The sequence below is a fragment of the Calidris pugnax genome, unplaced genomic scaffold, assembly GCF_001431845.1.
Source record: "Calidris pugnax isolate Ruff unplaced genomic scaffold, ASM143184v1 scaffold305, whole genome shotgun sequence".
Lineage (NCBI taxonomy): Eukaryota > Metazoa > Chordata > Aves > Charadriiformes > Scolopacidae > Calidris > Calidris pugnax.
Window position 1 is genome coordinate 121,312 of NW_015091074.1, and position 13,605 is coordinate 134,916.

At 46.5% G+C, this 13,605-nt stretch overlaps 1 protein-coding gene across 1 annotated transcript; it reads left to right on the forward strand.

Moving 5' to 3' along the window:
• Positions 1 to 8,907: 8,907 nt before the first annotated feature.
• LOC106896967 (keratinocyte proline-rich protein-like) lies at positions 8,908 to 13,268 on the forward strand. The gene is made up of 2 exons (XM_014957314.1): positions 8,908 to 9,008; positions 10,766 to 13,268. Exon 2 carries the CDS (start codon positions 10,787 to 10,789, stop codon positions 11,807 to 11,809), a length of 1,023 nt encoding a protein of 340 aa, XP_014812800.1. The 5' UTR covers positions 8,908 to 9,008; positions 10,766 to 10,786; the 3' UTR covers positions 11,810 to 13,268.
• The last annotated feature ends 337 nt before the right edge of the window (positions 13,269 to 13,605 follow it).

Below are 13,605 nucleotides of genomic sequence, written 5' to 3' on the forward strand. Positions count from 1 at the left end.
GCTTTGTTGTGGCACCTCTCCTGCAGAAATTGTTTCTTTGATGCAAAGCCGTAACTCTTCATTGATGTTTAGCTCCAAATGTTGTAGGTGTGATCCTCCCTGTTAACCAAAGTGAGCAGCTCACGTTTATGTTATTTCTATTCTAGTCTGGATGCAGGCACTGCCCCAATCTTCAAAGACACCCTTATTTCATGCCATACTTGACTGAAACCCTGCATTTACCTGCCTAAATTACTGAAAGCCCAAGTGAACTTTAATTACCTGATCACAACAATAACTTGTCTTTCATGTTAATACCCAGTAACATCTGTAAAACCATGGATCTAAACCCTCCAAATAAGTACGCTCCAAAACTACAGAATCAAAGGAAGAAAGAAGAACCCAAATAGGCTCCATTTTAACTTTGGCAACATGGCAACTTTGGAAACTTTCACTCTGCGGTGATTTAATGAGTGTTTCACTTTCACATGACAATGCCTGTCAAAAATGTGTGCTTCTGTTGTCATCATCTGTGTGTATCCTGGTAGTACCCACCTTCCCCCCACGCGTCAGCTTTGCCCCGCAGCGGTTGTCAGCCAAGAAAATCTTTTTTAATGTGCCTGACTCAACCTGGAAAACAGCACCAGATGAAGGTGGGAAAAGAAGTTAAAGCAGGGCCACGGTGCTGAGAAGTACGAAGAGGAAAGCTGCAAAACATCCTGGAGGAGACGCCAGGTGAGACATTAGGAAATCCACCACCTTCCTTTTAATAAGCCAGGAATGCAAAGGAGCATCGTCACAGTGCAGCAATTTTGGAGGATGAGCCAATGCACCAGGAATGCAAAGCTCCCTGCTGGCTCCAAAGATAGAAATTTGGCAGAAGAACAAGACAGTCAAAAAAAAGAAGATAGAAGAAATGAGGTAAATTGGCTAGGTGTGATCTGGGATATTGAATTGAAACCTCAAGTGATGTAAAATTAGCCTGGCTCCACTAACGGTAACAAAACCATACCAATAAACAAGGCAAAGAGCTGTAAAGCAGGAGGGAGCTCCACTGGGGGCTTGTTAAGACTTAAAACTAGCACACAGCAAAGGACATTACATGTGATAGTCTACACAACAAAGCCAAGGAAGAGACTGCTCCCTCGAAGAAACAGATCCACCTTGAAGAAGCACATGCATGGGTCTAGCATGGCCATTTCCTCCAGTCTCTCCAAGACACAGCCATTTCCTCCAACCTCATGAAGGCATGGTCATGACTCTAACCTTGCCAAGGCATGTCCATTTCCTCTGGTCTCTCAAGGCATGGACATCTCCTCCAGCCTCATGCAGACATGGCCATTTCCTCCAGCTTCCCCAAAGCATGGCTATTTCCTCCAGCCTCATGAAGGCATGGGTGTTTCCTCCAACTTTGCCAAGACATGGCGTTTCCTCCAACCTCATCAAGGCACAGTAATTTCCACCGGACTCTCCATGGTATGGCCATTTCCTCCAACCTTGCCAAGACATGGCCATTTCCTCCAGCCTTACCAAAGCCTGGCCATTTCCTCTATATTCATCAAGGAATGGCCATGTCCTCCAACCTCACCGAGGCATGGACATTTTCCCCAGCCTCTCCAAGGCACTGATATGTCCTCTAGCCTCACGAAGACATGACCTTGTCCTCCAGGCTCGCACGGCATGGACATTTCCTCCAAGCTCTGCAAACCACTAGAGCGCAGCATTCACACACGCAACCACCTCCTGCAACAGCCTCGCGGAACCAGATCCTGGCAACTGGGAAACTACCTTCAGATGCACTCTCTCTCCAGGAAAATGGTTTAAACCGGCAACCTGCAAGCTAAACCCAGCCCAATGCTCTTGTGTTGTAGGACCCTAATGCCTAAATGGTCCTTATTATACCACAGCACTGGCGTGAAGTTAAATCCGAGCTGCCAGTGTTCCCTGCAGCCCATCCACAGCCCCTTGGTCCCACCACTGTGAAAGCCAAAGTGCCTTATTCCATCTGTTCACATCTACAGGTGCTTCTGGGCATCGAGAAGACACACCAAAGTGCTACCTGGGCTGCATGCCATGCTCTTCCCAGGAAAGCGAGTCCATCCCGTCGACCGCTGCAGGGCAGTGAGGTGCGTGCAGGGAGGGGAGGATGGAGAGTGAAGGAAACATGAGAGAATTAGCAGAGGTTGCACTTTTATTGTATCAGACTTGTAATTAGTAAGCAGCACAGTGGCTGTAGATAATAAAACTTAACATATTATTAGCCCAGCAAGCAGTAAATTCACAGTCTTGCTATTTCAATGATTTAACAGCACTGAAGGCAAAATGCTAACCCCATCATGCATGAGAATGAAATGCTCCTCGCTTGGACTCCTTGCTTCATTTTAAAAGTGTTTTATTACTTAATGGACTCTTGCTGTTCTGCAATTAGTAGCCCCACACACCTCTTTGTTCTGGTTGCCACCAGGCTTGGCCGAGGTCAGTCTCTGTAGAGAACCTGACTACCTGATCATAATAGCCCCAGTGACTTTTAAAATAGTGAAGCTGAGCTGTGGAGTCTCGACACAACTTTCTCTCTCCCCGGCCCCGATATCCATTAGCTACACCAGCCATTAAGTGGGCTTCAAGGGGAGAGAAATCTGGGTGCTGAGGTATGAAACCAAAGCTCCATCGCAGCCACATCCGTCCCCTCTGTGGCAGTAATGGATGTTAATGCAAAGGCACGAAGCCCCCACCCAGCAGCACAGCCCCAGGGACCACCAACACCTCTGCTCTAAACAGGGCAGCAGCGTGTGGTCACCGAGGCACCTGGCTGCAGGAGGTGAAGCTGTGAAACACGTTGAGTGGAGCCTCTATCACACCAGCGATGAGAACATGAAGTTCCCATGCCATACCCCAGATTCTCTTCCTCTCCCATCACTTTCCATATGCAGGAGATACATTTGCTTGGGAGACCATTGACTTGGCTCCTGATTTTCGTCCTGTTCCATGTGCGGGACAGAAATGAGAGCCTGGGCTGGTGGTGGGCATCCCTTGCCTTCTGGTTTTGATGTAAAAAGCTCCATCTGTGGCTGCTCCTCAGGTTTCTTTTCTTTTTGGCTGTTGCTGCATCTGGCTCTGCCACTGCTGGGTGGCTGCTGCTGGCTCCAGCAGAGCTTTGCATGGCAGAGGGGCTTCTTGCACTGCTGATGGCTTAGCTGGGAGGACCCCCTTCTTGCAAGCCAGGAATGGAGAAAAATGTTACAGGAAAAAAAGAAAATATGATGTTTTTGAGGAAATAAAGAATTTCACTTTTTTTTTCCTTTTTGTAAAACAAGAAACCAAGAGAGGAAAGAAAAGTAGCAGCAAAAGCAGCACTTTTCTATTAGAAACACCAGTAGCTTCACCTTCATCCAGGTGTGAGAATGAAGAGCTCAGGGTTGTTATGTTAATGACTAACTCAGAGCAATGGAAAGGAGAAGATCCAAAATAACTCACTCTCGCTCAAGCTTGAAGACCAATAATTGCCCCTCCCAAGCTCTCTTCCTGCTGTGTATTAATCTCCTGAATGTCCCTTTCATTACGCAGACCTCGTCAGATGATCCCTTTTCCCGCACCCAACGCTGTCAGGGTTGGTTTGTGGTCCAAACCCCTCTGAGGACACCAAGGTTGGGTCAGATTCTGTTTTGTCAGACACAGGCTTCGTGCTAGGCTGTTGGGGCTCCTCAAAATCTTCCCTGCTGCCCTGGGATTTACCCCTTCCTTTTCCTCCCCAGTCAGTTTGTTCTATCAGCCAGAAATTGTTCTTAAATCAGATGTTCAGGACATAATAAAACTTCAAAATTTCCTCTTTCTGTAACAATCCAACTAATAGAGCAATTTGAGGATGATAATGCAAGGCATGTTTGTATGATCTCTGAGACCACTGGGCCTGATTCTCTTCCCATAAGCACTTTGTGTGATGCCATCAAAGTCACAAGAATGGCATAGGTATAACCAAGATTATCTCCATTAATCTGTGGCATTACACAGATGCAGAAATGGTTGGGGAAGAAAGAGTTTAATTCCTAGAGCCTGCAGCTCCTGAAATTGAATCTCAATTAATTCCATTTGCAAATGGAAGAGCCTGAAATTGCCGTCACCAAACTCTAATCCTAGTCATAACAAGTCTAATTAATAGTATTTAATAGATTCATCAGAATCAAACTTACCCAACCCACCAGTGAAACAATGAATCAATGCAAAGAGAGTGTCACAGAGACTCGGAGAGGTCCTTATATACCCCGGGAGCTCTACCTCCCAGAGAGAAGAGCCTGTGCTGTACATGATGTACATTATTTCACAGGTCCAGAACTGCCCAGTTTGCAGAAACAGGTATTTTTTTCCTGATCTTTAGGAGAGAAAACTCCTCGCTCTTATGCATGTTCTATTCTAGCAGCAGAAGGCTGCTCTGTTTGCCACACCTGTGCTTGAAAGCTTGTTCTTATTCCAGTGTTTTCTAAATGCTCTACTCTAAAGCCCCATGGCTTCAGTCCTGCCAGAAACAACAATAGAAATAATGCAGGCAGAAAATTCACATGGAAATTGAAAATGTCGGGCTTGAACCTCAGGGATATTCAAGATCTTTTCTGACTTCTTTAAAAGCATCAGGTAACCTTAATCCAAATGCAAGTGGTGCCCTGAGAACCTCCCTCTTGCACCAGGCACCTGCCTGACCACCAGCGAATCATAGAATGGTTTGGGTTGGAAGGGGTCTTAAGGACCAGTGAGTTCCAACCCCCCTGCCCTGGGCAGGGACACCTCCCACCAGCCCAGGTTGCTCCAAGCCCCCTCCAACCTGGCCTTGAACCTTCAGCGATGGGGCAGCTACAGCTTCTCTGGGCAACCTGGGCCAGGGTCTCACCACCCTCACAGCAAAGAAGTTCTTCTCCAGATTACAGCTCAATCTCCCCTCTTTCATCTTAAAACTGTTCCCCCTCATCTCATCGCTCCCCTCCCTGATGGTCCCTCTCCTCTCCAGCAAGCTGGTATTTCATTCCCTTCCAAGAATTCAGGGAAGGCTCAAATGCAGGACCATACTCAGCTTCTCCTCTCCAGCAAGCTGGTATTTCATCCCCTTCCAAGAATTCAGGGAAGGCTCAAATGCAGGACCATACTCAGCTTCTCCTTGTTGTCCAGCGGCAAAGAAGAGCACAAAGAGGGAGTGACCCCCAGGCTGCTCTACTTTACGATTGCACGGCCCAGAGTAAGGGCTAGAAAAGGCTGATGACAGGCTAAACTCCAACAAGTTCCTTCCTGAGCTCGAGTGCACGAATGGAGCAATTGAGAAATGGTCTCTTTGATGTGATGGCTGACTGGAAAGTGTCCCTGTTGTGCCCAGTGGGTTTTTCATGAGGCAATCTGTTGTAGTCGAGAAGCACTGTAATTCTGCAAGAAGCAGTTAGGAATAAATTTAGGCGGGGAATTGGGAGAAGATTTTCAAGAAGCAGCGCAGGGAGGCTCTGGAAGAGGCCACCAAATCAGAAGATTGTAATTAAAATATGCACCAAGCTTTAAGATGAAGGCTTGTGAGTTTATGGAAGAGGTTTTATAACTATGAAAGTAGAATCACAGACTTAAAGCGGTGATTCAGCCATGTGCGTCTTGAGAGTTGTTAAACTAATCCATTAATGTAGGTCTAATAGGAAATCCTCTGGTTCCTGGGAAGCTCAGGTGCTGTATTGCACCAAAAAACGAAGAGGAATCACTCATGGAATAACAGGCAGGGAAAAAAATATTGAAGCATGGATACTTCATATCCAGTACTTGGAGACTGCAGGATTTGGACATCCCTGAGGGTGACCAGCTTCTCTTCTGTAACACAACTTGACACCAGCACCAGGAGAGAAGATAAAGTCTGCAGATGCTTGAGTGACTGTACCCACAGGCAGACAGACCGATACTAGGAAATTCAGTAACAGGTTATTATGTCTTTTGTCTCGTGAGATGAGTCAATCAAGATGTCCACCCTGAAATGATGACAGACACAATAATAAAGAACAAGATGGGGTGTTAACGAAACAGTGTCTAGTTAAGCCATCAGGGCGAGTCGTGTCTTGGGAGATCCAGTTCAGCAACTTCTGAATCACACCAAGACATGAAATCCAGGAGTGCAAGAGTTTCCTCAGATCGTTTTTCTCTGTGCACAAAGGTTAAAAGTACTGGAGGGAGAAAAATCAGAGAGTATCCGTGCAGATGTGAGGTGAGGATCATCGTGAGCATTTCCCATCCTAAGCTGAGGTTCTCTGCAGTAGCCTTCACTTCTGAGAAAGATAATCCTTTTTTTTTTTTTGGATTGAAGCAATACAGTTTCGAGACCCTTAGAGACTTTGGGACAATCATGTCACATAAATGTACCAAATAAAGTACACAGTTACAAGCCTCCATTCAGAGCTGCTGCTGCAGAGCTCCTAGGGCATCTCAGACTTTTGGAGATTAACTGCTTGATCATAGAATCACAGAATAGTTTGGGTTGGAATGCACCTTTAAAGGTCATGTAGTCTGATCAGCATTTGCAAGGCCACTGATGGTCTGCTACCTAAGATGTGTGGGAGCTGGAGTAGCATTTTCTATCCAGAAAGAAGGATGGGCTCAGGCCAGTATTTTCCTCACTTGTGGTGTTATCTGCCCTGAAATTAGTGGTACAACTTCAGTATCAACTAGGAGCTGAGCGGGGATCCTCCAGGTGAGGAGCTGCTGAGCTCCACGTTCACTGTGAAGCCACCTCACTCAATGCACGTTTCTCCCATAGTTTCCCGAATGTTTCGGTGAGGCAGGTTTCACTGCGTACAGCGTTTGCCTCTAAAAATAGCCTTTGTGCAATTCACATGGAAGGGGAAAGCAATTACACCTCTACTATGGGAAAAACATTCACTCCCTTTCCACGGGCTGACTTAAGAACCTCTTCGATGATAATTACCACCATTTTTCTGCTGAAGTTGCTGACACGGAGGTGAAATGACCTTCCCTGAGCCTCTCCAGACCTGGACCCAAACCAGTGTTTAAGGTCAGGACAGCCCCACCTTCTGATCTCCAGACAGGATTCAGGTCGTTTCCCTTCCAGCTATGGAAAGTGATTTTCTTTAATCACTCGATGTTGCAAGTTGAGGCTGAAAATTAGACACCTAAATATTCCAGAAACCTCACTGCTTGCTGAAATCAAAGCAATGTCTCAACACGGAGCCCTGGCTGTGCAGTCTGTGCCTCAGCACTGCTCCACAAGTGCTACGTGCCCTCTTGCTCTCAGGTGGGGCATAACAAAGGTTACTGAAGTTCTGACCTGCAGGTGCATATTTGGTTGTGAATATTGCACAAATATTTAAATGCAATGTTTGATCTAATGAAATACACTGTCTCCTCCTGAACCGAGCTGCTCTGCCCAATTCAGGCCAAGTGCAATGATAAAACCCACTTTTTTTTTACAAGTCTGAGCTTATTCCTTCTTATCTTCCTGCGTTGAAGGGCTCTATTCCAGGAGCCTATCTCAGCAGAAGGGCTATTTTGATAACCGCGAAGCACGATGCTCCCTAGAAAGCAGACAGGCAGGTTCTCCACTGCTGGAAAGTGTCCTAGTTCCTGCCTTCAGCGGAGCTTCGACTGCAATTTGTACCAGCAGAGCAGCAGGGGAGCCCTGAGTCAGGGCTGGGCTGGGATTTTCCCCTCGCTAGGCATGGCTGGTGAGTAAAACTAAGCATCTTCCAGAGCCAGGTGGGGCCTCACCTGCCGTGAGGTAAGAAAGGAAGATGCATGGATGAAGTCACACTAGAGGAGAAGATGTGGTCTAAAATTCAGGTGTTCTGTCCTTCAGTTGCCAAATGATTATTACCAGAGGAAGTTACACCACAGCTGGAAACAGCTGCTGACATTCGCAGCCCAGGAATCCCAAGCAGGGATGGGTACCAGCTCAGCCTGTCTCAACGATTGCGTCTGGAGTGCGTGTTCTGATAAGAACTCTGGTAAAATGGTCAAAGGTAGTCCCAAGACAAGCAAACGTGATGAAATTCACCCCTGTGTAGGACACGTCATCTCTGCTGCTGAAAATAATCCTACCATCAGAAATGAGGACTGTTTGACCTGTATCCTGATAACTCCCTGAGATTTTGGGGTTAATAATCAGTGAGCTATTTTCGCTCAGTATATTTTTTACATGGAATAATGCTTACACAGATAATAAATGCTTGCATTTACACCAAACTGTATGTGCTACAAGCTCCCTTTATTTCACATGTAGACTGAAGCATCTTTTCAAATGCCATTCTGGCATCTAAATGAGACCAATGTCCCAATTGCATTTGGATGTGATAAAACTTGTACACTATTAAAAAAAAAAATCCCTCTACTTTTCACATGATACATGAGATAGATAAACTCAGCTCCCTCTTCTGCCACATTTAGATGAGTGGAAGCTGCACCCTCTGCACTGTGGAAAATAACAAGCATTCAAAATTATCTGTTCTGAAACAGGAGAAGAATGAAATCTATTAAGATCTTCATGGGCAAAAAAAAATAAACCCATCCATCATGAGTTTATAGAATCACAAGAAAGTCACTTTAGAGAAATCATTGATGAAAATCAAGTGAAAGAAGCACAGATTAGCCCCATTCTCTCCCCCCCCCCCCCCCCCCCTGCTAAGAAGGGGGGAATTAGCTGACACGAAGTGGTTCGTGCATGGGTTGAAGTGCAACCGCGCTGGTTGGCACCACACCAAGTCCCCTGGTCTTGGCTGGGTCTGCAGTGAATCTGTTAACCTGAGGGTAGGACCTTTATTCACACTGAAAGTTTTTTGTTAAGTCAAGGAATTGAAAGGCATTGTGTACCAAAAGCCTCTCTTCACAATGCCTACGTGTGAAACAAGTCTGTGGAGGAAACGCACAACGGCAGTTGTGAAAGAATGAGCTCATTACCTAGGAGGACTCATTCCCAGAAGGCAGGGCTTTGAAACCATATAAAAGTTCTCAAATCTCCGTGCTCCACCATCCACTTAACTTCGCACTTCTCCCTGTTGACCAGCTGGGTAAGTTGGAGAACACTGATACTTTTTTCGGGTTGTCTCTAATTTTACTGCTTGGCTTAATGTGGGCAGACTCTTTAAAGAAGCGTTTTATTTGATACCTTTGAATATGCAAAAATTCCTGCAAAGAAGAGAAATTGTGGGCATTGGGGTAGTACAAGCAGTCTTGAAATTACTCTGCAAAGCAAATTCAGGTTGTGTGTAAATCTGAGGATAGTTAAGTGCTAAATTAGATCCTTTCTGAAGAAGAGATGAGATAAAATTATGTTGGTTTGAGTATAACTGATCCTGCCTTCAGGGAAGAAGAAGGTCTAAATGGTATCCTACAGCTCCTTCCAAATCTGTTGTATCTGTGATTCTGCTATTTATAACAAGAATATTTTTAAAACTTCAGTTTCATTGAGGAATTATTTTATAAAAGATGGATTTGGGAATATGAGGGGCTGTACAGAGCAGAAGAGTGGAAGTATTCCCAGGGTGCTGTATCATTCATGCTAACCATGTCAAGAGTGATGTATTAATTTGGTTTAAGATCTTATCAGATGCTTATAAAGACTATATGTCAAGAGACAAGTGATATTGATCTGGAGCATCTAGGAGGACGTAGAAGAGCAGAATGAATGTGCTTTGAAGAGGTGCTGAGAGGGAGAGGCAACATGGGGAAAGGAGAACACACTTGCACACTCTCACAAGATCTGTTTTGGTATTAGTCCTGTGCTGAGGGGACTTAAAATGCCTCTTCCAACCAAGCTTTCTGTGATTCTAACCTTTTGTTTGTACTCTCAGATTGTCCTTAGAAAAACAGCGAGACAGGATTTGCCAAAGACACAGCACCAGCTGAGCCTGGTGCCTGCCTCAGAGAGGGAGTTCCATAAATTAGGAAAACTCCTTCGGGCTCTTGCACATGGGCTGTGGCCTTGGAAGAAGAAATCACTCCTGATTATTCTGATTCACACCAGCTACATGTGTTATTAGTGGCCATGATAATCCAGAAACATAGGGATGCGTTAGCACTGTTAATCCTTTCCATGAGAGCTGGAAGGACTGTGCCACAGGTAACCTCAGTCCATTACATCATCAATGAGGTCAGAGTGAAACTGGAGCAAGAGGAGGAGTTGGCCGATTGTTACTGTAGGAACTCTTAATGATACAGAAAGATATCAACTTACTGGTGAGGTCCACGCTGAGACTTCAGCACCTCAGGTTTCTAATTCCAAGTAAAATCTGGAAACCACTTTAAAATGAGCAAAATCAAATTAAGTATTTCAGTTTTCTCAAGGTCAAGTATCCTGTTGGGCCTAGATTTGTGTTTTTCTACTTTTTGACACACCAAACATTTTTAAATGTCTGTCTTCAGCATTCATTATTTTTTTACTATCATTTTTTGACTTTCTGAAACCGTTATCAAACCAGCAGATCTGTTATTTGCCAGCTCCTCTCATCAAGTCCCCAGCAGAGAAATAAAAGGGAGTTAACACGTTGAAAAAAACTAAACAACAGGAGGAAGAGCTCTAAAGTGTAAATCAGCTCCAACATCAAAGGAGTGGCTCAACCTCAGTCAGACCTGACAGGGCAGTCCTGCATTGAGATCAGAAAGGAGGAGCAAGATAAGGCAGAGTCAGAGCAGAAGCCTTGGGAAACCAAGGGCCAAGTAAGAGAACTTTGCTCTTGCAGCTGATTCATGTTTCTTGTCATCATTTCACTCTCATCCCAACAGTGTTCATTTAGCAGACACAATAACACTCTGACATTTCTTTCAGATAATCTTGTTTCCTGCAAAGATGTCTTTGAATCAAATGCAAATCAAGCAGGAACTCACCCTCCCACCTGGCCTGAGCAAAACCGTTCCAAAGCAAAGCCAAGAGCCAGTGCCGTATGATGAGCCGGTCCCATGTCCAGAGCAGCAAACTGAAGTCCAAGTCCCAACACCTTGTCCAGAACCAGTCCCAGAAGTGGTGGTACCAGAAAAAACAGTGCCGTTGCCAACACCAGTGGTGGAACCAGGCAAGGGAGAAACACCAGAGGTCGTCATACCTCAGTGTCCACCCCAGGAGCAGCAGCAGCAACAGCAATGCAAGCTACCACCAACTCTCCCACCTGTATCGTGCCCTGAGCCTGTTCCATGCCCTGAAGATAAACCAGCATGCAAAGAGCTGCCGGTGCCAGTCCCTGTTTCCTGCTCTGAACCAAGTCCATCTCTGCAGGAGAAGGAAGAGTGCAAGGAGACCCCTGTTGCAGTTCCTGTGACCTGCTCGGAGGCTGCAGAGTGTCCCCAAGAGAAGCAGCAGTACCAGGAGATCCCTGCGCCAATCCCCGTTCCAGGCCCTGAACCTGTGCCATGTCCCCAGCAGAAGCAGGAGTGCAAGGAAATCCCTGTGCCCACCCCATGCCCTCCAGAGAAGCAGGAGTGCAAGGAGACCCCTGTGGAAATCCCAGTTCCAGGCCCTGAACCCACACCATGTGCCCAAGAAAAGCAGCAGTGCAAGGAGACCCCTGTGCCAATTCCTGTTCCATCTCCTGACCCTGCACCCTGTCCCCAGGAGAAACAGGAGTACAAGGAGATCCCAGTGCCAGTCCCCGTTCCTGAACCGGTGCCATGTCCCCAGGAGAAGCAGGAGTGCAAGGAGATCCCGGTGCCAATCCCTGTTCCTGAACCTGTCCCGTGTCCCCAACAGAAGCAGGAGTGCAAGGAGATCCCTGTGTCAATCCCTGATCCAGGGAAGGGCTCCCTTCCAGAGAAGTGTCCCCCCATCGAGCAGCAGCAGGTGAAGCAGCCCACCCAGTGGCCACCCATGCAGAAGTAATTTGCCACTGACAAGGGGAAGCCCTGAAGAGAGAAGAAGATTGTCAACCCGGACCTCCTTTCCCCACGTCTCACAGTCAGAGGTCATTTTTCCAACACCCTTTTCTTCACTGCAGAATTCCTGTCAGGAAGCACAGCTCCCAGCTCCCCCTGCAGCTAACGCCAGCATCACCCCATACTAACAGCCCCGTGCGAACTGAAACCTTGGGACTCTTGGTAGACAATAGGGCTTCGGGTGGTGGTGTAGGCATGTGCACCCAGCTTTCCAGCAGCCTGAATTTCTGCCCTCTCCCAATCACCCTGCTGGCTTTTAAAGGCACAGAGAGAGAGAGACCAAAGAGCATGACGTCATGCTCGAGTCGTAGAATGGTTTAGGTTGGAAGGGACCTTAAAGATCATTTCATTCCAACCCCCTCCCATCGGCAGGGATACCTTCCACCAGACCAGATTGCTCCAAGCTCCATCCAACCTGGTCTTGAACCCCTCCAGGGATGGGGCAGCCACAGTTTCTCTGGGCAACCTGGGCCAGGCTCTCACCACCCTCACACCAAAGTTCTTCCCCACATCTCATCTCAATCTCCCCTCTTCCAGTTTGAAGCCTTTACCCCTCATCCTATCACTACATGCCCTTGTAAAAAGTCCCTCCCCAAGTTTTCTGGAGCCCCTGTAGGGACTGGAAGGGGCTTGAAGGTCTCCCCGGAGCCTTCTCTTCTCCAGGCTGAGCCCCCTTAACTCTCTCAGCCTGTCCTCACAGCAGAGGGGCTCCAGTCAGGGTTTATTAAGCTAAATATTCAAATTTAACCCAAATGCAATTAGGGACCTGCAGCTCATTGTCCAGACCTGTGCACCACCTCCTGGTTTTCATGCCTTCCTCCCCAGCTCCCTGCACTCTAATGCCACCCCTCACCTTGCATTTAGGGGTTTTGCCTACTACTAATAGGATTTGAGGTTTGTGCAGAACCTGCTGCTAAGGGGTTCTGGTCAGCAGTAGCAAGACTTTCTGAATCCTGAATCCACAGTGCTGAATATATTATGCAGATTAAAAAAAAAACCATTGGGCTAGAGGAAATGCAAAGATTTTTACAGAAGAGCCAACACCTCGTAATTATCTGCTTAGTTGAATTGGTAGTAATCAGTGCTTTCCTCAGAGAGCTCACCTTGGCTTTTCTAGGATGTGTAAAAGAACAGCTCGAGCTGAGATTATGGAAAATATATAGATAATTAAATCCAATCCAGACATGTTTTGAAATAGATTAACCTCAGGCGTGGCTTCCATCTGCTAGACAGGATAAAGGAGGAAGCATACCCAGTGCTGTCTCAATTACACCCTGGAACATGTTTCACCACACGGTCTTGTTGCGTGTATATTTGGCACTTACCGCTAATTATTTTAGGCTGATATTGTATCCAGGATTTATTTCACTGTGAAAATCAACAATAAAAATGACTTTGAATACCAAGTTGTGGAGATTTTTAATAGCTTCTGCTTAAAAAGATGAAAAGGAACCTCAGCCTGCAACAATCAGGCACTTTTTAGCCTCAAAGATGGACAAATTGGGACTCAGAAATTTGGGTGATCGCAGGGGATCCTGGGTCCATTGCTCATCTCCAGGTGCCCAGGTTGGAGAACCTGCAAGAACCCCTGAACTGTGTCAGACCACGGGGTGGCCGATGGCACTGAAACACTAATTGTGCTGAACCACCCCTCAGGACACCCTGTCCCACACAGCTCACACCAAGCTGTTCCCTGCTCCTTGTTTGTTGTGTTGGTGTCTATTTTTGTCAGTTCGGTTGACG

Bases quoted from the DNA above. Each gene is read 5' to 3' on its own strand.
- LOC106896967 (XM_014957314.1), top strand. From the start codon at position 10,787: ATGTCTTTGAATCAAATGCAAATCAAGCAGGAACTCACCCTCCCACCT.